The sequence below is a fragment of the Centrocercus urophasianus genome, unplaced genomic scaffold, assembly GCF_019232065.1.
Source record: "Centrocercus urophasianus isolate 14NV4802_14NV808 unplaced genomic scaffold, USGS_Curo_1.0 seq_24, whole genome shotgun sequence".
Taxonomy (NCBI): domain Eukaryota; kingdom Metazoa; phylum Chordata; class Aves; order Galliformes; family Phasianidae; genus Centrocercus; species Centrocercus urophasianus.
The window spans coordinates 15,551,186-15,578,814 of NW_024884800.1; the positions used below are offsets into that span (position 1 = coordinate 15,551,186).

The following is a 27,629-nucleotide window of genomic DNA, read 5'->3' on the forward strand; positions in this document are numbered from 1 at the left end:
GGTTTAGTCAGCAGTGAAAAAAAGACATAAGTTCTCGTGTGCCTTTTCTTTTACTGAGTTAGGACTTCTTCTCTTGTAAATGAACTTACAAGACGCCACAACTATCACACTGCCTCTTGTGATGTACAACGCCTGTTTGCACAGTGGTATTGTGCTATTACCATTCATTTTGATAGCGTGTTTCCTTCCTCTCCCCTCAGTTGGTTCATCTGGATTGTTGCCAAGATGGTTGCCTTGGAAACTAATTAAGTAAAGCCTCTGGTTAGAAGCAGAGTTTCAAGCATTAAACTATTTGAGAGACAGATGCAGAAATTAAGGTAATGTCTGTGAAGACGAAAGGGTTTATCCTTTATATGGAGAAGAAAGACCTACATTAAATGCCAGAACTGAAATAAGGCAATTTCTATACAACACTGATTTTTTAAAACCTGGAAAAGACATGCGATCAAGGATTTTAAAATCAGACATTGGCTAAGAAGAGGTGAAAGAAGATTCCCAGAGCTGTGAGGAACAGGGAGATGGACAGACGAAGCAGGACAAAAATCTGAGGAGATCACATGTTGAGCGAGTTGCAGCCAGCAGTTCCTTCTCCCCCAAATATTCTCCACCTTTAAACGATTTCTTCTGAATCTTGTTTTTAAAAAGTACCAGCAAAGCTAATGAAAGACCAAATCCTGTCCCCACAGTCCAAGTGCTGCATGGGAAGCACCCATGTGTACATTTACTTTCAAAGAACATCAAATGTGGCAATGAGAGGCTATCACAAAAGGGCCCTCGGGCTTGACTTTTCTGCTGAGACTGCCAGCAAGGGTAACAATTAATGCCAGTGCAGGAGTATCTCTCATGATGTGGACATGGGCTTAAGAATGAGTGGGATGCTCACAGGGCTTTGCGAGGGCAAACACAAATGCACAAATTCTGTGTGCTGAAGCTGCAGAAAAAGGCAAACTGTGCAGCAAAATGTGCCTTCACAGCTACCTATTAGCTGAAATTCAAAGCAAGGACAGTCTCTCTACGAGTAGAATGGTATCAATTTAAATATTGTCTCTAGGATAATGTTCAGGATAATGATTGACTCTATACCTGCAGCAGTGTAACTGAGAAAGGATTCTGAATCACTGTACGTTTAATGGCAATGCAGAGGTTGCCATATAAATATCTCTGTAACTGCATAACAGCATACTGCAGATGTTGTGGCAAAGATATGAAAATACCAAAAGCAGATGCATGTCCGTGCATTGGTGTGCACATTTATACCCCATGAGTTATCACAGACATAAAATGAGCAATTGCTACTATCGCAGGAAAATAAAAATACTGATGGTGACTTGAGGTTCATATGTCTCTGGCATAGGAAATCAGATTTGCTTGGCAGAGGTCTTCTCCATAAGTCAGCATGTACATTTATGGAAGGACACTTTGCATTAATTTTTATTATTACTGATCAGATACATTTAAAACTGTTCTTTAATGCTTCTTGAACATTTTCAATATCTGTGTGCCATTACCTTGGTCTGTGGGACGACCAGTACTCAAACTGTTCAATTCCTGTCATTTGGAATCTGCCTTGCCTTGTGAAGTCTGGGTGATGGCTTTGGAGAGCCATTCCTATTTACAAATTAGAAATTCTATCCTCAGGTACGTGTGCAATGTGCCACATGTGGGGCAGATTAACCCGAGATGTTGCTTCTCTCTGCTTTAGCAATCCATCTCCAGCTCTTTATTAGTTTTACAGCAGAGAGCAGTAGGCCCTTTAGGCAGATACAGCTGTCAGTTCTGACATACGCCCATTTTTTTACTTACCTTTTGCTAGCTACAGTCCTGAGGGTAACTGACTCAAGTAGTTCCCTTTTGCTTCCCACAAGCCCAAACAAACCTGAAACTCTCTGGATGTGAGGGGAAAGAAGTGACCTGTCACTCTGCTTTAGATCCCAGTTTCAACAATACTCATGGGCATCCAATGAAGGAATGCCCTAAATATTAAGTTTCTAGTTCACTGGAAATATAAAAATGAACTGTACCACTTTCTGAATGATGTTACACAACACCATACATACTGGATGCTCTCTCCTTCAAGTGTCCCATTGTGTTTATAGGCAGTTATTGTTGCTATTTTTGATGACTACTGGTGCAACCTAATGCTGTGTTTTTGCATTTACTTTTCTGACAAATGGCAAAGCTGTTATGCAGCAAGCCCAGTCCTTTGTGATCTGAGCAGCTATGCAGAGGGAGAAAAACTTGGAGATAGTCTTCTTAATCTCAAACGTTCACACTCAAATGTCAAGTCACAGTCGGTGCCAGGATGGGACAGAGTTCAGTCAATCAGATTACCCTTCTTAATCCCATGGATGCTTTACTTCAAGTCATCTTTGACAGTTTCATTATCATCGTAAAATTTTGGGGACTGCATTCTCTGCTATAATATTACTTCTGCTTTGTGAGATGCCTCCACTCAGAAAAGAGATTACCTTGGAACCTAACCTATATGGCTGTGTTTGGAGATAGTACCCTTTTGATAAAAGCACACGGTCTCTGGAATAATTGGGTCTTTTGTAAAGTTTTACCATTTTGATCCCAAATGGAGTTTCTTCCTCCTTATTTTCCCTCGGGAGCTTTACTTCTAAATGGACACAAAGCCACTCTAGTCTGAAATACAGTCTGTTATCTTGGGAATAAGAAAAAACACATTTTTTAACTCGAAAACATGCCTCTAAATACACGGTCGAATAGGCTAAAGCTTACTGTTAGTTCTCAAAAGAAAACGTTCAGTTTATGAGAACAAAATATTATATCTGTCCGTGAAGGAATACAGTAATATTTTAGCACCAAGGGAAAAGAAGTGTGGGGAGCTTATGAATTTTGCATGACGTAAGTGTTGCTATCCGTATGCTTGAGAGGCCACTAGATGATTAAATTGGATATAGCTTTGTTGTGCAAGAAGTGATATGGATCCACATGGTTACAGAACTATAGGGCAAATGAAGAAACAGACGGTAACCAGGAGAATGACTATTGATTTCTGTGCTTCCTTTTAGTCCACAGGTAAGAAGACATAACTAGAGGTGATCTGGGCACGGTATCCACCTTTATCCACAATATGGAGCCACAAAAGGATTCTCTGGGATGCTGAATGAAATCGGATGTGCTACACAGGGAAACCTCACACAAAACAGGTTATCCAGAAAGAGTGCAAACTATGGTGTCCTCCTTCTCTCTCTTTACATTCACCCACCAGGCGAAAACCTTTCGTGGGTACCAGCCAGCCCTGAGGATAGAAATACCTCATATGACAGGCATCAGAACTTGGAAACAGTTGGACATACAGATGTGCCAGACATTAAAGGCATGTGGAATATGAAGGTCACTGTCTCACATATCTGCATGCCACTGGAGGTAGGTACAGAATATTCCAGTAGGACCTAAAGTCTCTGAAGAAAATCCTTAGGTAGGTATTTGGCTTTAGGTAAGCCTACACCTTTGCAAGAGAGGTGCATCCTTGTTTGAACTGGTTGAAAAAAAACATCAAAGGAAGAGAACTGCACTCACTGACCAGCCTGACTCTTGAGAAGAGGTCACTCTTCTTTAATCTGAGCACTAACACAAAGCCACAATATGTGATTTCTGGAGCAGAGACCTGACAAGTTGCTGAACAGTCTGGTAATGTGCCTAAAAGTCTGATAGCAAACTCAGAACGTGCATAGATTGTTCAGTGGTTTATGATCCATTTATTTCTGCTATGATCTGTGTTCTTAAATAAGACCTATTTCCATTTCTCAAATCTAGGTTCCCTAACAAGTGCTGTCCTTGCAGAATGAAATGGCAGTCGCCACACCTCCGGGGTGTCTGTAGACAGTCACCTTCCCTGGGGGCAGGCACTGCTCCTGGGAGGAGCCTTGAGGATGGGCCCTGAGGCCCAGAGAAAGAAGAATGGAAAGGGTAATGGTGCTGAGGCAGCCTATGGCAACGGCTGTGGGAAGTTTGTCCTTCAGATCTGTGCCATCACAGGCAGGGAGCCCTGATGGTTTCCCCTTTTCTCTTGCTGGGTATACCTGCAGTGATGTAGTCAGCATGGAGATGTTACTGCCTTGTAGCTGAGCAGCCCCTATAGATTCCATGCATAGCACTAATCTGACTTTCTAAACTGCAATCAAACACAGATTTGAAATATGCAAATCCAGAGTTATCTTTCCCCTCAGTGGTATGCTATCAGCAAACACAGCTGGCTATAACGAAGACAACTCACCATTCCCTTGAGCAAACTGGAAGGCTGGGTTTAATACTGCACGTATTTGTGAAATTTTTTAGCTACCTTATGAGAAGATAACAAGGAAAGGAGATGAGATGGAACGAAATGCCTAAAACCAATAGTTATTCAGCTGACAATCTGGGGACCTGCATTACTGACTTTCCCTGCAGAAACTTAATCATTCCTCTTGAATTCCAGATTAAAAAACAAACATAAAACTCTGGAAAATGTTGCCAGAAGGTATTTTTAACACATGAGGCACCAGCTAGGGATATGCTTGGACAATTTTTTTGTCAAGTGAATGGTCCTGCTGAAATAAATGGGATAATATGCCTATGAAAGTGTTGCACAACTGGAATCCACTTGTTGGACTTCTAATGAGACAGGATTAGTACCAAAGTATTTGTCTCAGAAGCTACATTTGGTTTGCCTTACAGGTTTTTGTTTCCTAAACAAAAAATTGTAAATCCATTTCTGATACTGCAAATTCAAACAATTTTGCTCATGAGTACCTTAAGTAAAACTAAGGGAAAATAATTATATTACATCCATGGGACAACACACGTGACATAACACTTGCATGTGAAAATGTCTGACAGGTTTGATTGCAAAGCAATGGACTGCATTCAACTGCTTGGCTAAAGCTGATTGAGTTACAAAGTCCAACCGGAAGGAAATTTTTAGATCTTTTAGAAATACTTCAGATTATTTTGGATAAAGATTTCATGAAAAGTAAGTTCAAAAGACGGACAGTGAGCATAACAACAGAGAAAAGCCTCATTTAACCATACAGGGATGGGCTGTGTGCAAACTGAAGGCAAGAGAAAGGGCTATAACTATACCAAAGTGTGAGCAAACTATTGTAGAGTTCAGGGATACCTGGCAGCCCCAGCACCAAATCTTTAGTTACACAGATGCTAATAACATGAATAAAAAGTGGAATCAAACATTCAGTAAAATTATAACTTCTTTGTCTTTCAGCTTCAAATGGCTGCAGAAGAAACATCTGCCAATTGTTCTGCTAGATCATTTGCTTGGTGCATGGCTTTCGTGCTTGGCTTTGAAATGGTTTGACTATTTTTCTCTCACTTGCACATTATAATAAGAAGAGTGAATAAAGTGTAAATGGACTTAGAAAGATCAAGCAAAGTGCCTATTCTCCAGCTGAGAGTGGACTCAAAGTGTTATTAATCTTGGCTTGGGTGTTCTCTTGCATCCCTGAAAAAAGATTGGGCTGTAGTCTTTTGCAAGAATATAAGCAAAAGGAAGAAAGTAAAAGTTAAGTTTCTTACAGTTCATGAACTTCCCCAAAGAGAATAGTCACCATATTGACTGAAAATTACAGTGTAGAATGCAATGGTACATGTTAGTATTACAATCATTTAGCAGTAGAGTTTCGGGTCAACATGGCCTTGTGCTATGCTCTTGAGACAAAGCTCCCTTCTCTGCCTGTTGCTGTCTATCACCAGCATCTCTGGGACCTGAGGCAGTGATTCATCCCCACACACCAGCCCTCCAAAATACCTCAGGGCTGGACCAAAATGGAATATATTGGAAGAAACTCAGTGAATGTATCTTTTGCATTTCCAGGATCTGTTTATAGCAGTGAGGTCAGCTTGCTACTAGTATACAAGACAACATTTCTAAAAGAATGCTAATGCTTCATGAAATTTAAATGATACTTTTGATCTATTTCGTATCGTAAATCCCCAGTTAAATTTATGAGTTGGTTGTAATCAGAGGGTTTTTCAGTCTTAAGACAAATGAATTTCCACATGTCAGTGATAGATAGCCACACAGATTAGGTCCTGTACCAACCCTGGCTAGGTGGCAAGCCCAGGCAGAGGCACCCTCTCTGTTTTTGCTTCCCATGATGTCTATCTGTTCAATACCTCTTCAAGCATGCTGTGCAGAGAGGGATGCAGGTATTTTGGATTGCAACCTGGCACGGCTGTGGGTGAAGAAGGCTGGGCAACAGCAAACTAGTGACTCAAAACTGGGCCCTCATCAGAAAAGGTGAATTCTGTCACCTCCAATTTAGGCTTGTCAACAGCTCCAGCCATGCAGAGGGAAGGGATTAATGTCCCCAAAAGCACTAAGGAACAGTTTGGACTTTTTGAACCGTTTGGACCAGTTGAATTTTTCATCAGCAATATTTGCATTTGAGAATTGTTTAACTGGCCTTTTATTTCCTGTCCCAGGTTCCATTTAACAAACCACACCTGCCTGGCACTCCCTGCAAGAAACCCTGGCAGTAGTAGTGCTGCTCTGGTGGATGAGGCTTCAGAATCTTAACCTACTTAAAATAATACATTATTAACATTTGGAAAAAATATCACAGAGACATTTCCTGGTAAGTTACATGTAAGTACCGCCACCAACTGTGGACATCAGTGAGGAATTTTAACTTTACTAGGTAACTGGCTGGTCACTGGGACTCAAACCTTTAATTATTTAATTTAATTAAATTTAATTAATTTCTAGGAATGGACAGTTATGGAAACATTAACAAAACGTACCACTGAGAAACCACAGTTCCAGAAAGTTTCAAAAACATACCTGTTCCAAAATGGTGTTTATTCTGTCTACTTCACAGTCAATTAAGTATCTTTTTTCTTGTCGCCTGTCCATTTCCTCTATAATTCTTCTGAATTCTTGAACATCCTTTATGCTTCCTACAGATCTGGCTGTCACTTGCCAGTTGTTTTGAACTGCTGCTTCCATAATTGCCTGGAGAATGGAAAATCCTGTAGCAGGAGAGATAATGCAGCCATTTAAAATCAGAACAAAAGTAAAAACTATTTTGGATGTTTAATAAAGTGTTTGCAAAAAATACATCATCCAAAGGGACACAGACCAGCTAATAACCTGGAATTGTTTCACTACTTGAGAGAGCTACAGCGTTAAGGACCAGTTTCTTATTTCTGCTATGCCACTGCCAAAGTCACTGACTTCAGCAGAACTGTTTGGTGGTATACGACTGTGAGGCGCATCAGAATCTGTCCAATATATCATATTATGACCCTCTCAGGGATGTTTATAGTCGCACTGGGGTTGATGCCAGCTGAGAATAGGAGCCTGCAGCCATTACTTGGGCAAAAGTCCATCAGTTTGAAGAGCCCGACAGAAGGGGTAATTTGCCTGTGCAGACTGCAGCAATGGGTCATTAACTGGCAAAGGTCCAAGCACTGCACAAGAATGCCAATTAAGGCATTGTACCAGCTATTGGAGCCCTGAACCATGAGAGAATATTTTACTGACATTCACTCGGACTTCAAAAAATGTTTTTTAAATACGGAGCGTAGCAGCATTAACTCCACTTTCAATGCTTCTGTTGAGGTAATACCAACTTATTCAGCAGCTGAAACAGCAGAGAGAATCAGCATGGACCAACCAAAGGCTGCACTGTGGGAAGTTATACAAGCAAACAACATTTCATTTCTTGGGAACAGCTGTGCCTGGGCTGCAGGAAGAACTCAAATCCCCAAGTGAGAGATGGTGCAACTGCATACGGCAACTTCCTTCAAGTCATGCCATGCAGGGGAGGCACTGGACATAGATTTGCATCCCTTTATTTCTGTATGTAGCTGAGAATCTGGTGAATTGCCTGTTTTGATTCAGGAAATTCAATTTTTTGCATTGTTCTTTCCAAACTGGGTAGATGCCAATCAAATATAGAGCTCATCTCCTTCAAACCCACACAGTTGTCTCCAGTGTGGATTCTGGATATAGAAACATCCACATGAGCTACACTTCTGCCCAGATAATTTATAGGCAGAACCTTCTGTCTAATCATTTGGTCATGCTGTGGATTTCTTATCCACATCCAGGCTTGAGAAGCTCAGGATGTCTTCGCACCCACAAACACCTACATAAGCATACATGTTCAACAGATCAGTTCACCATGCTCTGTGATAACCCACCCCCTGTGCTCCTGAAGCTGAAAAGACTTTGAGTTACAGAGAAGCAAAATATTCACTGTTTCATGCTGTACCACTAGCTATCTGTCATTGCAGGGCTATGCTGATAACAAACAACTTGTGCCAGAGTCTGATTTTCTGCAGCCTGCTGTAAATCCACAGCAGCCGTCTGAAGGCAGGAGTTGCACCATAGCAGCAATACAGATACAAAGAAGGAAAGGGTGATTTTCTAGACTGCAGTTAGATTATTACAATTCACCATGTGACTTCCTTAAGTCTCACGCAGATGCCCTTACTCTCCCAAGGAAACCTTCCCGATTCTTCACGCTCTTCCTCATATGAATGTGCTTTTTCACCACGATAGGTGGTGACAATTAATATGTACACTGGTTGGGAATTCTTTCTGGCATCTGCTTTCCCCTGAGACTATTGAAACAGAGGCATTTACATATGTATAGTACAATGAACTCGATCTTCCTTAACATCATATTTTACAAAAATGGCTGTGATATCTGTGACAGCATTATGATTCCATTACATGCAGGAGGAAGATCTAGGCCTGAGATACTTGCTTGGCTATAAATTAGGAATTCTGATGTGAGAGCACAAAAAGCACTAATGGGGACTTACAAACACTTTGAGTATAAAGATATGCTTTTTAAAAAAGCGATTCTAGAAAGCAATGAATATTTATAACTTTGTTTCATCATTCATATGACATGCAAGTATGAATCTTGAAGTTTCTTTAAGCAGCAGAACACAGATCATAAGTATTTTTTTTCACTCAGAATTGAAAAAAATGGTTTAACAGATTGTAAAAAACTTGACACTTTAAAAAATCAATATCTCTTTTTGGTTTATAACATGCAAAGCTTACAAACCGTCTCAACGAAATAAATGGAAACGAACGTGCTGGAGTGCAGCTGCCATCGACTGACTGCCATGTACCCTTGTTTCATTTTTGAATCAGAGCTCACTTCATCAACCTTGAATATCTCAGAAGAAAGCTTGGCAATTTTTCTGATTTTGTCCCACTGCATGCTTTTGTTCTTGTGTGCGAGGAGGTGTTTTTGCACATATGTGTATTAGTTGTTACCATTTCGAGAAAGAGAAAAACAAGGTTAGTCAGTGGCCTTTCTCCTCTTTGTGAAAGTACAACAATACAATCACAACACTTTCAATGCAAAAACAAACAAACGAAAAAGTTGCAGAACTTCCCCATTTAACACACCTATGGCCACCATCTGTGCCGTGTCAGCCAGCTGCTGGGGATGCCTTCCCCACCATGGCAAGTGCCACTTGCCCCTCCTGTGACAACTCCCTGGGACCCTTTACAAGCCCATTCCCTTGCTTTTCAGAAACCCCACTCAGCACTGCTGCTTGCAGAAAGGCAGTGCAGGTGCTCCTTCACAACCATGTGTTTCCCGACCTCTGGTGCCTACTATGCTGATTGCCTTCAGCACCATTTACTGCATTTTACATTGCTCCCCATTATGTGTTATTTCTATAGACGACATGTCCAGGCTCCAGCTGTACTTTACGATTAAAAGTGCTGTTATATAAGCAGTGAGACTGTGTAAACAAAAGGACCATTTTATCTTCAAATATGAACTCTTCTTGCTCCTTAACAAAGCAATGCAAGCTGTGGCTCTTCAGGGCTACGTCTGAGTAATGAAAGAACAAATGGTGCTCCCTGCTTTGTGCACATCAGTGACCAGACCTGCATGCTGAGCCTTCCCATCTCCTGCCCTCCAGCCAGTGCACTGCAGGGATGCTGTACAAAGGATGCTCATTCCAACACCCCCAATGGTGCGGATCTCTCAGGATTGCCTCTCAGCCCAGCCGCCCTGCAGGAAGCCAGCCAGACACCCAGCTATTTCTGCTTTGTAGCTTTCTGTGGTCTGCACCATTGCTACCCGGAAAGGCTAAAGGACTGGCAATCCATAACAGATATGCAAAGATGCAACGCAGAAAGGGTTTTCATTAATATTGTTGCTGGTCTATGCTGTTTCAAATGTTAAAGCCAAAAAAATACTTATAAGGCAAGAAAAAATGACTTTCTTCTCTGAGATGACAGCAACAAGGCCATCTCTAAGCAGGCTCACAACAACACCATGACTGAAATTCAGCGGTTGCTCATTCTATAGCTATTGATATAAACACGTACAACAGGAAAACCTCAGTCAGCCCCAAACCCGATCTTTTAAATACTTTTTTCCTTAGTCAGACTGTGGCTATGAAGGAAGCAGGATGAAGAACACATTTCTCTGGAAGTGCTGCTGTTGGAAGTGCATCCTCTTGATGAAGGGGACAGTCTCTTAAGCAGGGTCTGTGGTGACAAAACAAGGGGAAGTGGCTTCAAGCTTAAAGAAGGTAGATTTAGGTTGGATATAAGGAAAAAGACTTACAGTGAAGACGGTGAGGCATTGGAACAGGCCACCCAAAGAGATGGTGGGTGTCTTGTCCCTGGAGACATTCAAGTGAGACTTGATCAGGCTCTGAGCACCTGATGGAGCTGTAGGTGTCCCTGGTCACTGCAGGGAAGTTGCACTAGATGACCTCTAAGGGTCCCTTCCAACTCTAATGATTCTATGATTCGACGCCAGCCTTTTTGATGACACCATGTCCCTTTGCTATGACACCAACACATTGGCATTACTGACATACAGGTATCTCTGGCCACACGACGACAAGGTCCATACTTGGCAGGTCATACAACAGTCATGTTATGCTTTGGGAGATTCTAACCATGTCCTACGGGGGAGCTTCACCTGTGACTGCTGAATGCAACCACACAAGTCAGTCTGACCTGTACCTACTAAAAGCACCAACTCTGGACTTAATATTCAAGTGCAACGTAGACCAACTTATTCTTGAATTATTAATGATTTAAAAAAGCTAAGTCTCACCTAAACTGTCAGCAAAATGACTGGGCTGGAAGAAACTACCGCAATAAAACTCAAACAAAACAAGTGCCCAGCTTACTACTTAGTGAGCTGAAGCAAGTACTTTGATTTTTGCTGACTGAAGCTTGCAAAGAGGGAAAATATTCAATACAATTTTTCCTCAGAGCATGGAAAATATAATTTGTTGCAATGCTGTATCTGTGCTTTAAACAAGCCAGACAGAATTACATTCTGGGCAGCCCTCACTGCAGCCAGACTCAGACATACATAAGCTCAGCATCTTCACAGGAAGAAATGCTTCTTTGTCTTTCAGATAGTTATTTTGATACAAGAATGTCTGACCCTACCAGCAGAGGTGAAAAGGACATTTAACTCTTTTTCATCCGTTTATGAAGCTCACAAAACATCTCCCACACCCCATAAGCAAAATTCATCTACGCAGTCTGCTCAGCCAGATGAAATTCTACATAATTCATCACTGAACTTATTTAGACAACAGCAGTCGTTAATATGCCACGAGTAAATGACCACACTGGAACATCTGTAAAATCACACGAGAGCCCTCACAGATGGCACCAAAGTACTGAGAAAAGATTACCAGTGATGTAATGAACTCCTTTTCTGAATGTTCCTGGTAAGATCTTGGATCTTAACCTCCATTTAGAAATGGAAGATTATTTACTTGCAGCCCCTCTTTCTTTTTTCCTTGATGAGTACTTTAGATCTTTGAGGAGTATATTTTCCTGGAAGGCAGCATGTTTTTGCCTGGTGTATATCCTGAATATCAGCTTGGATCCAAACACTTGTATTTTGAATCTGTGACACAACCCAAAGAACTGAGATTCTGGCTTACGAGCAAAATTCAGGGATTTAACTGTGGGCTCACATTCGACCAGGCCAGGAAGGAGGCCATCAAGGTAAGTGATTCCTCAAGCCAAACACAAGTTCTATGATGCCAACTTACTTTTCAAGAGTAGCAGAGGTCTGTAAGTTGAGCTACACACAGATACTCTGTGTGTTTGGAGCTGAGCCTAGCACTAAAATAAAGCAAATGGGTCGACACAACACGTGTGATTAAAAACCACCTACCCAACTCAAATCCTGCCCTATCATTCAAAGTGCAAGCATGTTAGTTTGTTAAGCACCCTTTGCACAGCCTGCATCTGCTCAATGATATTACAGTAGGGGAAGAAGCAATGAATGAGCTGCTAAATTAATCATCAGAAAGAGATGCGGCAACTGAGCGTTACACTGGAATGCTCTCTCAGTCCAAACCACATATGCTCAAATTATTAAACAAAAGTTGAATAACCACATTCCATTTGTTTTTGACCGGTTTCTGTCTGGTAACCAACATGTGAAGTGCTACACTCTGCTGTTCTGCTAGCAGACAATCTTCTAGACCAAGCAGCAAACACATTGTAATGTTAGTTGTTGCTTCTATTTGGATTCAGTAAACTTCTAGTCTCCCCTGCACACACGTTATATTACTGCAACCTGTCACCCATAAACACAGAAATCTATACAAACAGACACGTCGGCTTGGATGTGTGCAAGTGAACTTGCTTGGCTCTAAAAGAGAATTTACAGGAACCATCTGGTCTGCATTTGTTCAGGATGGGATACAGGTAAACATGCAGGAATTCAGATCTGCCAAAGGCAAGTAAAAGCCTTATTTTTTTTTTAAGTGCTTCTTTCAGAATGCTTTTCACCTTGATCTGCTCTTCTATAACATTCTTGCATCTAATTCATCTCAAATTTTACTCAGGTTTTAGGTCAATGCAACTCAGTGATTTTGAATACAGCTGTGCCAGTGTAAAATGAGAGTAATGTAGCAAGGGAGCAAAGAGTACAATAACCAAGGGCAGACGTAAAGATACCATAAGCAATGCTGTCACTTCTCTAAGAGGATTTTTACATATGACTTTCACAATGATGTTGACAGGTCTCCTAGCATATGACATACAGGTACATCTCAACACAATATTATGATCTGAAGCTTATTGAAACAACTGTGTCTAGTTTTAGCTTTGCCATTCTTTAAACATTTTCAAGGGAATAACAGTATTTGAGCTGTTATAGTCTTCTGGATGCAAAAGGGTAACAAAACAGATGAGATGAAGGCACTTAAAAACCAGAGCATTCTACCTGGGGAAAATATAACAGGTAAACAATTGTGCAGAGAACGCAGAAGAACTAGCACAGAAGACAAAATAAAGCAATAATATAATCTGAGAAGTGACAAAAGGTGAAGAGCATTGTGTTGTCCAGTGGGCATAGGCTGCAGGGTATTATCTCTGCACTTACTACTAGAAAAAAACCCCTCTTGATACTTATGCTGTAGAAAGATGACAGAGATAGTGGTGAGGGCATCTGTCACCAGAGGATGCTGAGATCTTGGAGACATGGGCCTAAGGATTATGGAGGAGAGACCTCCCCAAAAGAAAACAGTTTTTACACAGAAGCAGTGGAACCATGAAGCTACACAAACATAAAAAATAATTAACTTCCAAGTTTCAGGATCTGAATGCAAATAATTAAATGGCTTAAGTACAGAGTGATCTCATTTGCCAAGTTCTACACTGAGTCAAGGGCTTTGTCTCTCTCCAGCAGAGACCTGAAAGCCTGAAATTACAAATCAAGCACAATACTGTCACAAACACAGTGGGATTCAAAACTCGGAGCTGAACTCCAGTGATATTCCTGCCCAGTGCCTATTTCCTGAGTGCTCTGAATTCTCCAGCAAGGACATGCTCCAAGAGACAGCAGCAAACTCAGAAAACATCATTTACTCACTACAGTTCTGCAGCCAACTGCTGTCAGGAGACCAATACCTAGCCTGTCAGATGCCACCAAGTTGACTAAAATGAGGCCTTAAGTCTGCCCTTAACTTCAGGCACATTTGGATGACAGCCTGTAATGCTATAATGTGATGGAAAGCACAACAATGATAGCAGGACAGCAATGTCCTAGGCTGCAGCATGCGAGGATATGCCCAAATGCAGCAGCCTTAGACACAGAAGCAAAAGGAAAAAAAACTGCTTGACCTTGGAAGGCCTCAGATAGGCAGGGATCTCCATCAAGATACTCCCACCTCCACTGTCAACTCTTACATGAGGTCTGGGAAGAGGTGGATCCTGGCTCCACTCTTCCAGTCACTCAGTTGCATTGCACGGATCTGAGCTCCCACAGGTTGGCCCTACTTTCCCACCAGGTGCTCAATCACTGGTTCAAGCGATGACTTAGCACTTCCACTACACAGTCCCTTTGGTTCTCTTTCTAGTTTGAGAGAGAGATAACATAAGAGAACAAAGTTTTTTTCCATGTTTGTAAGAGGCGTGGAAACCAATGAAAGGTAACACAGACATGAAGCTGTGTAAGGCATCATTTTGTAGGAGTTGTTCATGACCTGTACCTGCAATTGAGAAGCTGAAAGAGAACAAAAATCCCAACGTGTTGACTAGCACTCAACTGATGAGTGCTAATTACTGCATGTTAAAAATACATACCTAATTGTGTTTACATATTTATCGCAGCAAAAAGAGTCTAATTAGGAGTCACAGAGTTAGCAATTACCAGGCTGGAAAAGAAAACCTAGTATCTCTGCAAGACAACTCAAGCACATTCCATGTGAAGCCAGTTCTCAAAGGGAAAGCTTACAGAAGCCAGAACTGGAGCATGTGGAGATGCTGAATGACACATGATGAATCCAGCTCATCTTTTGGTGACAAGGTGATCTTTGAGGGGGTATACTTGGCTTATTTATCACTAGGAGAAAGACAGAACAGAAAGCCACAATGGTGCAACAGTGGGCTGCTAAGCACCTTACTCAAGGCTTGTCAAATTGAGGGGGGTGTTGTAATGAAAACTGACTCTATCTAGGGAACAGAGGGCCTGCTCCTGTGTGCAATAACGCTGTCCTTCCTATTGGCACACGTCACTGCAGAAGTACGTGTGGGCACAAAGGTGGGCACACAGAGTTCACACTTAACACAAAGCAGTGCATATGACATGAGATGTTTTAATATCATTCACTTTTCAGGAAGAAATCTTAATAAATCTTAATAACAGAATGAAGAATGAATTGTCTTATGCCATACAGAGAATCAGTAATAGGGCCAAAATTCAATTTCAGGTTTTCCTAGTTCACATACAGAGATTCAACATAGTTGAATATAAACATTTAAAGATTCTTGGACTGCAAACACCAGTGAAACTACACAGTAAAACCACCAGGACGTTATCTCAGAAACATTTTACCTCTAATCCTATTTGCTAGAGTGCACTGAAAGCTACCTATTCCCTTACTGATATGGGATACTGATGGGAAGAGTTTCTCATTCTTCTGGGTGAAGTTGAGCAATTTGGATACAACTGCAAATAAACTTAAAAGGAAAATATTTTGTGGAATTATTATATGAGAAAGGAAATAAAAATTAATCCTTTATTTAATCTTAACACACTTCTTTGGCCAGAAGAGAATATTAGTGCACGTATTCTGATGCATTGGAACAGGGACACTTATCCACTTATCAACAGCAGAGAATTTTGAAAATAGCTAAAACCTGAGTTTGTGTATCATATATAAACCCCTGCATTCATTTAAAGAGCTACAATGTAATTTCAATGAATGATGCAAACTTAAGACTACTGATAACACAAGATAATTCTTTGCCATGACACAAACAGAGTATTTAGCATGAGTATGCAAGGGTATTGCTGACTGCTTTCTTAAAACATGTCTGAACTGCTGAGTCTAAAAAAATGATAAATATTATTCCTTTGAAGAAACAATCACAGGAGATTATGGTAATCAGACTATGAATTGAAATACATATTCATCACAAAAGAACAACTGAGTTCACCTCAGATAGACGTCTTAGAAAAAATTATGCTAGTTGAATTGTCTTCAAACATAGTAAAATTACTCTTTGTATCTGACCTTCAGTCAATCACGTTAGAAAAATATTTATTCCTCTCCCTAACCTTTATCTACATTTTCCGCTTTTCAAGCTACCTGAGCAAACAAACCTTTTGCCTCTGAGAATTTTCATTAACAGATGCTATCGGCCTTTCAAAGTCTCTCTTCATCAACATCTCACCCTTCAGTATCCTGCATTTTAATTGCCCCTGCAGCTGGAATACGTCTCACGTCTCAACCAGTACGTTAATTTCCTTTTATTTATTCTGAACACTAAAAAAAATACAGCAATCAAAGGGTGAGTGCTGATTTCAAAAGTATTCTGAAATTTAAATGAGTTTTTATGGTAATATAGATGATAATTTATGGATCTATACTCACAGCATGCATGCGTGTTTCTTTTCAGCCACTCAGTTTGTTATTTCTGCCTTTTCATTGCCCATAGCTAGCACACAACACTTTCACACAACACTGTTACCTTTATTTTCTCAGTTCAAACACTTCCCTTCATGACAACCAAGAATTTGTTAGTTACAAGGTCTCACATTAGTTTGAGATAGATCTACACTCCTCCTTGACTACTTGGCATTACTTGGCCTGAACTGGGATTGAACATACAAGTGCAGTTAGACTTCAGTGTCCAGAACATCATTATGTCACCCCACTTGCTGTATACTAAGTCTTGCTGGAGTGAGGCCACAGAACGACGATGCAGAAACTCTGCAGAAGATCAGCATGACACTGATATGCAACACAAAATCTGAATCAGCATAAAGCTTGGGGGGCTAACAAGTTACCCCTTAAAACAAACGAGGTGGCAGAATGAGTACATGCTGGCTCAGTGCTCTGCGCTGGTAACCTAACTCCACTACCTTCTGCACCACGATGTGGTGGATTCTGTGGGTCAGTGAGACCTGGTTTATCCTACAGGATGGTATATACATCAGGCACGCTGCCTGCAGAGCTGAAACTACCAATGGCCAGCCAGGAGATTCATAGTTCTTCACTTGCTATTGGAGAAGGAGAGCAGAGGTGAAACAGTGCCTTGTTGTTAATATGCAACCTTATAATCCTATCTGAATATTACGAGTCTGCTTCATTACATCAAAAACATTAAGAATTTTAACATTAGCCACCCCTTCTCTGTTCACACGCATTAGTTTTTGGGTGCAGATTTGCATTTTGCAATTCCCAAATGCAGGGGTTGCAGTCAGTATCCTTAGCTGGGGAAAAAGAAAACACACAGATTTATGTATCTGTGGTCAGTTACTGAGGATGCTATACTTAACTTAGCTCATGGGGACAGCATAGATGAAACATTATGCTGAAATATATGGAAATGTGTGAACATTTTGGGATAAGTATCAGTAACTGCAGACATCAATGTGATTCAGAACTTCAGCTCTGGCTTCATTTTTCCAAGTTTTGATATTCTCAGCTGGGGAAAGAAAGAGAGAGCGTTCTCAGAGTTGGCTCCACACTTAAGATGGGCCTCAGATTCAAATTTTCCAGCTTGTGATTACAGCACAATTCCTTCCAAGACATTATGCCCAAGGATTGATTTTTTTTTTTCCCTGCGATGCCATCCCATTCGTTTTCATGCTCCTCAAATAGAATTTGCACAGGAAAGCACAACGCAGTTTCTATTTAAAAAAGAATTTAAAAATGGTAAGATTATCTAGGCATGGGCAGAGTTTGTCTAACTTACTACTCTGAGAATTGATGATTTAGAACTACTAGTCTGATGGGCTTCAGACAGAAACAGGACTTAGGGAACAACACAGAACTGTGAAGGCAATTTACACAAGGGCTCAACTTTACAGGTGACCACGTTGGACAAAACTGCTTCTGCCTAGCAAGGACCTGCCAGATTTTCAGAGGCAATTAAGATGCTGAAGCATCTCAGCAGAGCACTCCTCTGATTTAAAGGACAACCAGGCATGTATCTCAATGAGGTACTTCTCACAACGTGACTCTATTTATGTTGAAACCCTAAATACCTCAAAAAGCCCTGTCCTGTATATCTTTGGAAATCACTTATGAAAATAGGATGTGTGCTTTACAGGGGTACGTACTTTGTGGCCTGCTTAAAAAGTAGCACAGAATTCTCCACAGAATACACTGCTAATTAGCTATTGCACTGCAATGTGTTCAACAAGTGCACAGATAAGGACTGCCTAAATGGGATGTACACATCTGAGAAAGGCTATCAGTTGTTGCAGTGACAGAACAGTTAAAAGGAAGGAAGCTTGCATATAATCTACACGCTCTTTATTTTCATAGTTTGAAGCTAAATTGTTCTTAACATTTTCTCAGAGTTATTTTGTAAAATTAGGAAGCTGTATCAAACACATCCTTGGGACCAGTCAGCCTCAGTACTCCAATTACTTTGGGCTTCGCACCCAATTACACTGCCAAGTGTTTACTTTATTTAAAGCATTTATATGCTATTAGAATATTCAAGCCAATATTCAGTGAAACAAAATAACTATTCTACTCTATTTGTTTTGATATTACTCTGATGCATGTCTACTCTTCTGTGACTCTGAAGTCTCACAAGTCTGATTGCATGGTTAGCCAACTACAGTGATAAAATATGCAAAAAAATTTGTATCATCTATCCAATCTGAAGGAGAATATATATAATGAATGGTGCACAGAGCTAGAAGCACAAGCACTGACAGTCCTTATCGCTTAGTTTATCATTACTGCAGTCATTCAGGCAGAGAAAGGTCTCACAGAACAAGTGAGGTCCCTGACAGACAGAATGGGAAGGTTGTAAATGCTCTGCACAAACCAACACTTAAAACAAAAGGTTATCGTTCCACCACTGCCCTCCCTCAGTAGAGTGGGACTTTTTAGATGTTTAGTCATTATTTTTTCCCAAGGTACAAGAGATAAGATTTCTTTATGTTAACATTTTCTGCCACTGAAATAATCTCTATGTAAGTATGAAAAGCAAGGGAAAACCAGGTCAGTTGCGCCTGTGAGCAATTGGAATTGAATTCAACAACAACAACAAAAAAGCATCTAACCTGACTAATTATTAATGTACAGATGTTCTAGGCTCAAAATACAATGGCAAGGCTTACTTCAGGGAGCTAGTCCCCTCTGATGGTACTCAACACTAACTAACCCTCACCTTACAGTGAAACATCAAGCTAACATCTTTCTTTCTAAAGGATGTTCTATTGTTTCTGAAAAAAAAAATCAAACCCAAAAAAACAGATGTTCTCTAAACACCAGATCCTTATGACTGATATAAACCACAGCATATATCAAAAGGTCATGAATCGTATGTAATTCTATACTCACCAGTTCTCATTTAGTCTTAGCTACTCATGCAAGACTTCCTTGCTGACTGTTTGGAGCATGTCCCATCACTTTGCTTAATTTTTTTTTTACTTTCTATACTGTGTACCTTTGCCCTCATTCTTTAGATAGCCCTTTTGGTAATGGAGGTCTTATTGGCATCTTCATTTCTGTATACAAGAAGTAGCACTGTTGTCTCTCTTGCTACACCTCAATCTTCTGCTCACCATTGCGATCCACGTCTGTCACTTTGGATGATGTGAAACTGAGGGATGATTAAAACTGAAATCATGCTGAAAGATGCAGGGCTGAGATGATGGTCCTACCATGCAGTTAACCACGTCCCATATCTACTGCCATTAATTATGTGTTGCATTAGTGGTTCAGGTACAAGCCACAGGGCAACTTCAGCCTAACTTAAGAGCATTCCTGAATGTCTTTATGTATTTAAGCTTCCAGAGGAGAGCAAATTTATGCCTTTATCTATCCTGAGTAGCAGATGAGAAACAAATTGACTTCCCAGCTTCTCAGCCATCCACATAGCACCACCACTTTGTTTTTCACATCCAATAATGTTTTCTTCTCCCTCTTCCTTCCTGGGACCACAACAGCTTGGGAGCGAAGCACGATGAGTGAAGCTAAGTTAACAGTATGTGCTCTAGACCAGTTCTTTTCCATTCCCTGTAGAGTTTTACAACATTGGCAATCACCATGAACCTAAATCTGCTTCAGATAGAGACATCTGGAAATTCTGCAGGAATTTAGAGCTCAGTTGTGAATATGCCTGCCATATTCCTGAAGAGGTTAGTATGAGTTTTTCCTAAAAGAGCTCACAGAAAGATTGTGTTTAGTTCTAAGTATATAACTCTAAAAGAAAAAGGAGCCTGTGGCATTCAGAATTAAAAGCAAGCAATCTGCAGTATTTTTCATGTAACTCTTTGGCTCATCAGGCCATGGCCACAGAGTGGTTTGTAATAGCTCCTCTCTACACCTATATAGAAGTCTTATTTACAGTCTAGACCTGCAAATATTTTATTTGAAGTAGAGTAGTCACGAAGTGATTCACTCAATCCCAAGCACCGAACATGCCTCCAACAGCACTGAGTTCCAGGGAGCTTTGCCATTCACTGCAGACGGACCAGCATCAAATGCTGTTTTGAACCGTGGGCACCATTCAACACAGAGCAGCAAGATGATTCTGTGATTCTGCACTGCATTTTCTGCATTTTTTCCACTTTGCTGGGAGCTTATTATTTCTTGTAAAATACAGTAATCTAGTTGGCCTCTTGAAGTAAAAAATAACGTTGTTAGAATTAAAATTAACTTGGCTAACTGTGCACTAAGTTATTACAGAAGCAGAAAAATAAAATTTCATTTTGTTACGAAGTAGAAATGGGGAACTGAACCTCTTCGCCCACATCTGTCAGCTTTATAATCTCCAGTTTATCTTTCTTAGCTCCCTCCTGATGGATGTCTTCAAAAACCAGGACTCTAATTTGTACCAGCAGCACTTACCAAAGTGGAAACTCGTGTCTGTTAACAAGAAATTAGTATGTAGCTGTCACAGTCTATCAGGAGTAACTTAGATCTTTTCTACAGAGTTGATTTTCTAATAGCAAAAGAAGAAAGAAAGGGTACATTTGAATCCCAAAGACAATCTTTTAAGAAGTCACAAAAAGCATTTCTGGTCACGTGTTCACAGATAACAGACATAAGACTCAAGCAGCATGGAAATGCCTAATGCACTAGACATACCTCTCATTGGCTTCTCTAGGAATTTTGCATACAGCTGTCTATCTGCTGTGGCACAGAAAGTATCTCTGCTATCAGACATTCATATTTACTCGCTTGATTTTTTTTCTCCTAAACAGACAATTGGCACTGACAATGTGAGAAAGGTTTCAATACCTTCTGAAGCTTCACTTCCTGCATCCTCTCTCAGAGCAGCAATATTGATCTTCAAAAATGCACTGGATCCACCTCTAACACTTCTGTGCCATGGGAGTCCCTTGCCACACACGATGAGCTTTTACAGTAGCTGTGTTTCAAAGAACAACTTAAATCTTCCTGGCACCTAAGGACCCAAACTATGGCTTTTTTCAAAGTGTGGCAGCACACCATTACTAGCACTTGGTTCGGAAGGTGGGAACTGAGAGAGAGATGCCTCTCCTGTTGTGAGTGAAAATCAGGTTTGCGATTGCCAGAGGAACACGAACATCCATTGGCCTATGGATCCCAGTGAGACGCAGCTTAAGATGTGGCAGCATTCAGACTATGCTAAAGTAGCTATTCTGCATCCAGGTAGACTGTTGTGGAAATCAGGATTTTGTCACTTTGTAGGATGGACAAACTGCATCCCTCTCGTGTGTAGTAAATAAAAATGCAGGGTGTATTTGAAGTACGCACGCAGACCTCAGTGCTGCACTCTAAACAGCTATTTCAAATGCTTCTTCCTCCCGAAAGTCATACGGATAATATACTTCATTTATTTGGAAAGAATGCCCAGCAGAAAAAAAAACCAGGGACCTCTAAAGACAAAAACATTGCTATGGTGCCTTTACTCTGTTTGTTTGTTTGTTCATTTATTTACTTTCCCAGACAGAAGCTGCAATTTCTGGCTGTCTCATTCTGTTTTAAACAGAATGGCCTTTATAGAACAGTCAGCAAGTCTGATAATTTTTACAGAGTTACTGTTCCAGTGAAGGTGATGCACCTAATTTGTGCCCCTCCCCACAGAAGGTGTGGCTTCTTGGAAATGCCACTTGGCATTTTCAAAGCAACTCATAGCAGTTGGCTGCAACAATTCACAGAACCACAGAATCACAGAACAGAAGGATTGGAATGGACCTCAAGAGATCATCGATTCCAATTCCCTGCTAGAGCAAGTTTCCAACAAGTTGCACAGGTAGCTGTCCAGATGGGTCTGGAATATCTCCATAGAAGGAGGCTCCACCACCTCTCTGGGCAGCCTATTCCACTTCTCTGTCACCCTTACCATAAAGAAGTTCTTTGTGTGTTTCTATGGAACTTTCTATGTTCAAGTTTTAAGCCATTGCTCCTTGTCTTATTGCTATGCACCACTTAGAATAGTGTGGCATCATCCATTTGCCACCCACCTCCCTTCAGATGTTTATAAATATTAACCAGATTCCATTGATGAAACAGGCAGAGTTGGTGCATAAGGTAACTTGTAGGCATGATTAGAAAACAAAGCTGTAAAGTTTAAATTTACGATAGAATCATAGAATCATTTAGGTTGAAAACGACCCTTAAAATCGTGAAGTCCAGCCATACATGTAACACTATCAAGTCCACCACTGATATTGATGAACTTCACATCACATCTCTAAGCACTGCATCCACATGTCTCTAAGAATCATAGAAACACAGAATATCCCAGGTTGGAAGAACCTGGAAGAATCACAAGAACCACTGAGTCCAATCCGAGGCTCCACAAAGGACCAAACCCAATGTCTGAGAGTAGTGTACCAACGCTCCCTGAACTCTGGCAGCTCGGGACAGTGTCCACTGCCCTGGGGAGCAGTCCCATGCCCACCATCCCCTGGTGCAGAGCCTGTCCCTAACCCCCACTGCCCCTCCCCTGACACAGCTCCATGCCATTCCCTCAGGCCCTGCTGTGGTCCCCAGAGAGCAGAGCTCAGCGCTGCCCTCCGCTCCCTGTGAGGAGCTGCAGCCGCCATGATGCCTCCCCTCAGTTCCTCTGCTCTGGGCCCAACAAACCCAGGAGCCTCAGCTGCTTCCCATACATTTTGCTCTCCAGACCCTTCCCCATCTTTTTAGCTCTCCTTTGGATGCTCTCAAATAGTTTTATGCCCTTCTTATATTGTGGCACCCAAAAAAGAACCCAATGCTAGAGGCGAGCATTGCACCATTGCAGAGTACAGTGGGACAAACACTGCCCTCTGAAAAACCTCTAGGGATGGCAACTCCACCATTTCCCTAGGCAGCTTGTCCAATGCCTAACTACCCTTTCCATAAATAAATCTTTCCTGATTTTCAATTTAAACCTCCCCTGGAGCAACTCAATGCCATTTAAGGCTGAGTTAAAAGCTTGCCTCTTAAATGATACATTTCTATCAACTGTGTGGGAAAAAGCTGGTATTAGCTTGCAATTTGATTTTGTCTAAAAAAAAAAAAAAGGCAAGGAAGAGGGGCCACACTGCCTTATAACACTGTGGCAGGTAGATCCTTTTTTGAGCCATTTTGCTAGAATGCATGAGCATGCAGTGGTCCTCTGTGATCAGGGACACAGCTTCTGGAACACCAAATTCTCTGTCCTCCACAAGCAGTACAGACAAGCTGGCTTTCCTGGCAGGGTAATTTTTTTGTTACTTAGCTAAATGGATTTTGGAGCCTCTCTTCTCATGCTTAGGACTTTTGCTTTGAAAACCGAATAGGACAAAGGAAAAGCTGTCATCAGCTGTAACAGGATTTTTATCATGGCATTTGAGAGGGCTTCATTGATTCGGGTGTAAGAATGACTGATGCACGCCATGAAGGGTAAGAGATGACAGAGTCTCAAAGCAAGGCTTTGTCCATGCACCCCATCTGCAAAAATACTCTCACCATGAAAAGGCACAACCATTCACCATGGCTTTGTACAACCCCTGTGGTGTCACAGCACTATTTATCTTCTCTATGCGACAAGACAAAAATAACAGAGATGAGACTGACTCTCTGGAAAGTACCCTGCAAGAAATATGACAGCAGTACCTGACTACCTTTTGTCTGAGGGTTTCCTTGCATCCGGGTGGCACAGCCTCAGTTCTTAAGCAGCTCCTTACGACAGCTGCACTTCAATAAAATACGGTGCTATTAATCACTTCACTAACTTACTGTTTAAGCAAATGATGCTTAAGAAATCTACAAACATAATACATGATCAACACTGGACTTAGAAGTCATATGGACAAGACTCGATGGAGCAGAAAAAGACACAAACATTAAAAAGTTTGTTCCATACCTGGATAACTGCAATCAAAACTTCTGCAAAATTAATCTTTACCAACAGCGTTAATGACATTTTAATTAGGACATACTTATAAAAACCTACCTAAAATGATTGATGAACACCAAATAATTTTATACAGTGTAGAAGGGCAGTAATTCTGTAACCTAATGATTTAAAAAGCGCTGCTAAATAATAATTCTGCTTTTGAACAAATTCAGCATAAGATTTATAACATGTTTAGAGTTTCATAACCATGATCTTTTTAAAGTTATTTCTAAAACAAAATTAACTATTGATGCTAATAAACGAAGGCAGCTATTCAAATAATTCTAGTCTCAGTAAAACTATATATTTGTGCAGAAGAACAAAGTATTTAACTGAGATGTGGAGAGTGCCAGAAAAAGACCCCGATGCATTTCTTTTTGGCAAAAAGCAGCACGCTTACCGCTGGCTGTTCTGTAAAGTGTGGCCATTGGCCATTCTCAAGTAAATTAAAAATGTTCTTTGATACACTGCATGAGTCACACATGGGCACAGAACTTCACTTAGCATTTAGGGAAGTGTCCTGTGAGTAATTCCTGCTGCACCTATTCAGTAACAGAGCTGGTGAGCTCTTTTCATTGAGCAGTACGGATACTGAAAGAACAGAGTTTAGGGAGGTGAAGGGAGCACAAGTGTAAGTTAATTCAGGTCAAGCTGAATTCATAACTCTGGCTGAAAAAATGAGGAAAAATACTTTCAAGATTCTTCTACCTGCATTTTCACTTCAGAATCTGAGCAAAAATTAAATAAAAGGTTATTTTTAAAATAACATGAACTGCATCTAAAATTGCTCAGATTGGTCCAAATGAATTTGAAAAAAATTGAAGGAAAACAAAACAAAACAAAAAAATGAATTGCCATTTTTCTTTCACTGAACATTTCCTAATTCTTTTCAGGCAAAATGTGCCTGTTTTCTTGCCTTATTTCTCAAGTAGTTTTCAAGAGCCCTCATTGTGGCAGATGCTGCAGAAGCACAAGGCAGGAAGGCATTCCCTCCCCACCTTCAGCAGCGACTGCAGGTTAGATACAATAACCAGGTGGATTTTCACCATCTGAATGCAAAAAAGGTATAAAAAACTGTATTCAAATATTACAGTGACCCACAATACAATTTCTCATTATTAGCACAATGAACCCATTGCTCTTGAGCAAACATTTAAATGGCATATTTTAATGTTTAAATAGTGAAGTCCTAAAAGTCACCCCTCTGGGATGAGGTAAACAGAATACGTTTGAAGCTCAAAATATGGGAAAATTCTCCATCTTCTTTCACAACCAAGATTTTGTACAATCTTTATGTCTGTGTTACCGTTTTGTTGCTGTTTCCACTGAACCTGTCATGAAACTATTTGTAAACACAAAAGGTCAGATCTTTACCTGCTGCTAATCTGCATTGCTTTCAAAGACCTGTAGTAATGACTTTCACTGGGCTCTGAGGCATATTCTGAATTCTGCACAAGTGAACTGACTTAGTTACGTTCAGAAGCCTGAAATCCCTGCAGTAGAAGTTTCAGATTTAGAAACACAGACAAAATCCAGCTTTATAGAGGGAAGTCAGTGTAGCCACAAAAGCATTATTTGCAGAGAAAAACAAATGAATGTGGTATAAACCAAAATGATATCTATGCAAAATGAATGGCACTTATAACTTAGGAACAAATAGCATCATTGCTCCCATTATCTTTTTATCCATAATTTTCATAGGAGACCCAACAAAGTGTTATAAAGATGTAGCTGGCATCTAGAATTCACTACAAGTCAGACAACAATGATGGTTTTATATTGTCTATAAGCTTTTGAAGAAGGTCAGTTCAGAGATTATTTAAATTAAATCTAAATGGTAATGGCCTGCAGCTGCTCACACTTAATATGTTTGGCTTCACATATATTATTAATGAAAACTCCATGTAATTCTATCCATTTCAAACTTTTGAAGCCGCTGTTCTTATTTATCCTTCCAGATAGTTTCCCTGTAATTACTAAAACAAATGAAATTATTGACGTTTAAGTGGGAATTCATAATCAAACAGCAAGGCTGAACACTTCCTTCTAAGGAAATGGTACATTAATACATAAATATGGTTATACTGCTCATGTCAAAGTGGAAGCATTGCCTGGCACTATTGATGCAGCATGCAGCTAGACTTTTCTGGTTAGCAGCATAAGGAAAACATGCAAATCAAAATGGCCACTATTCAAATCTATGCAATTCACATCCATTCGGTTGCTTTCTTTGAGAAGTGTACCAAAATGATGCCACTAAAATAATAATTACTCTAATACAACATACATGTGTCATCTTCAGGCACGATTTTCACTTTCATCAACATATCAAAAACAACAACTAATAACCAATGAAACAACCCTGAAGAATTCCTTAGGGCACTGAACCTAACATGAATTCCTGTTAAAATGTGGAAAATATCTATCCTTGTTATGTTCATATATTTTTCTCACAGAAGGACAACAACCACCACACTGTGATGAACGTGCCTCAAATGTTTGTGTTCAAACTGCCTTCATGATGTGGAATCTCTCTAAAACCAACACGTACACTAACGTAACGGAGGCAGTTACTTTGTAGGGCTCTTTAAAAATAGCGTGGCATGGAACTCTAACTGTCAGTGCATAAATTACTGCTGCCTTGAGGCTGCACTAACTTATGCATCCTTGTTTTCACCCCCTCACACACCTCCCCTGAAATTTCCCTTTCAGAAAGAAGCTCAGATCTACCCCTCACCTCTCCCCTGGTTGTGGCAGCCGTGATACAGTCATTACGAGCATGTAGGCTTGCCCATCACTTTGTATGGGAGGGAGGCAGAGACCAGAGCCGCAAATGACTAAAAAACAGGAGGGCCTGAGTTTTATTTTCAAGAAATCTTTGCAAAAACTGTTACTGCAATAACTACACGTTCATATAACTCATTATTTGTCTACAGCCAAGCATAATTTGATTTTCTTCCCTTAATAAAATCTTGATCTCATTTGAGGTTATCATTGTCAGTTCATGGACAGAAACAACTGATCGATAATGCTAGTACTACTAAGCAATAGGCAATTCTATCCACAGAGCATACAGAGCAATTACTGACACCAGCGTAGTCAGCACAAAGGTTTGATCTTGCTCAGGCAAACAATGTCAGAGGACTGGCTTTATTTTTCCATCTCCCTTCACCCCGTCTCCTTTCTTTTTTTCTATTTAAGAATAAAGCCTTACCTTCTCAATAAAAGATATGTTAAATTACACTAAAAGAAGACTCACATTTGCTCACCACACTGTAATTTCCCCCTTTTAAGCAAGGTAAAAAAA

At 40.5% G+C, this 27,629-nt stretch overlaps 1 protein-coding gene across 1 annotated transcript in view; it reads right to left on the reverse strand.

Annotated features, from left to right (window-relative positions):
• The window catches only part of GRIA3 (glutamate ionotropic receptor AMPA type subunit 3), a 141,919-nt gene that overhangs the window by 67,774 nt on the left and 46,516 nt on the right, over positions 1-27,629 (reverse strand). Inside the window, exon 4 of the mRNA XM_042825304.1 lies at positions 6,806-6,993. Within this exon, the coding sequence (XP_042681238.1) occupies positions 6,806-6,993 (188 nt within the window). The remainder of the gene's footprint in view (positions 1-6,805; positions 6,994-27,629) is intronic.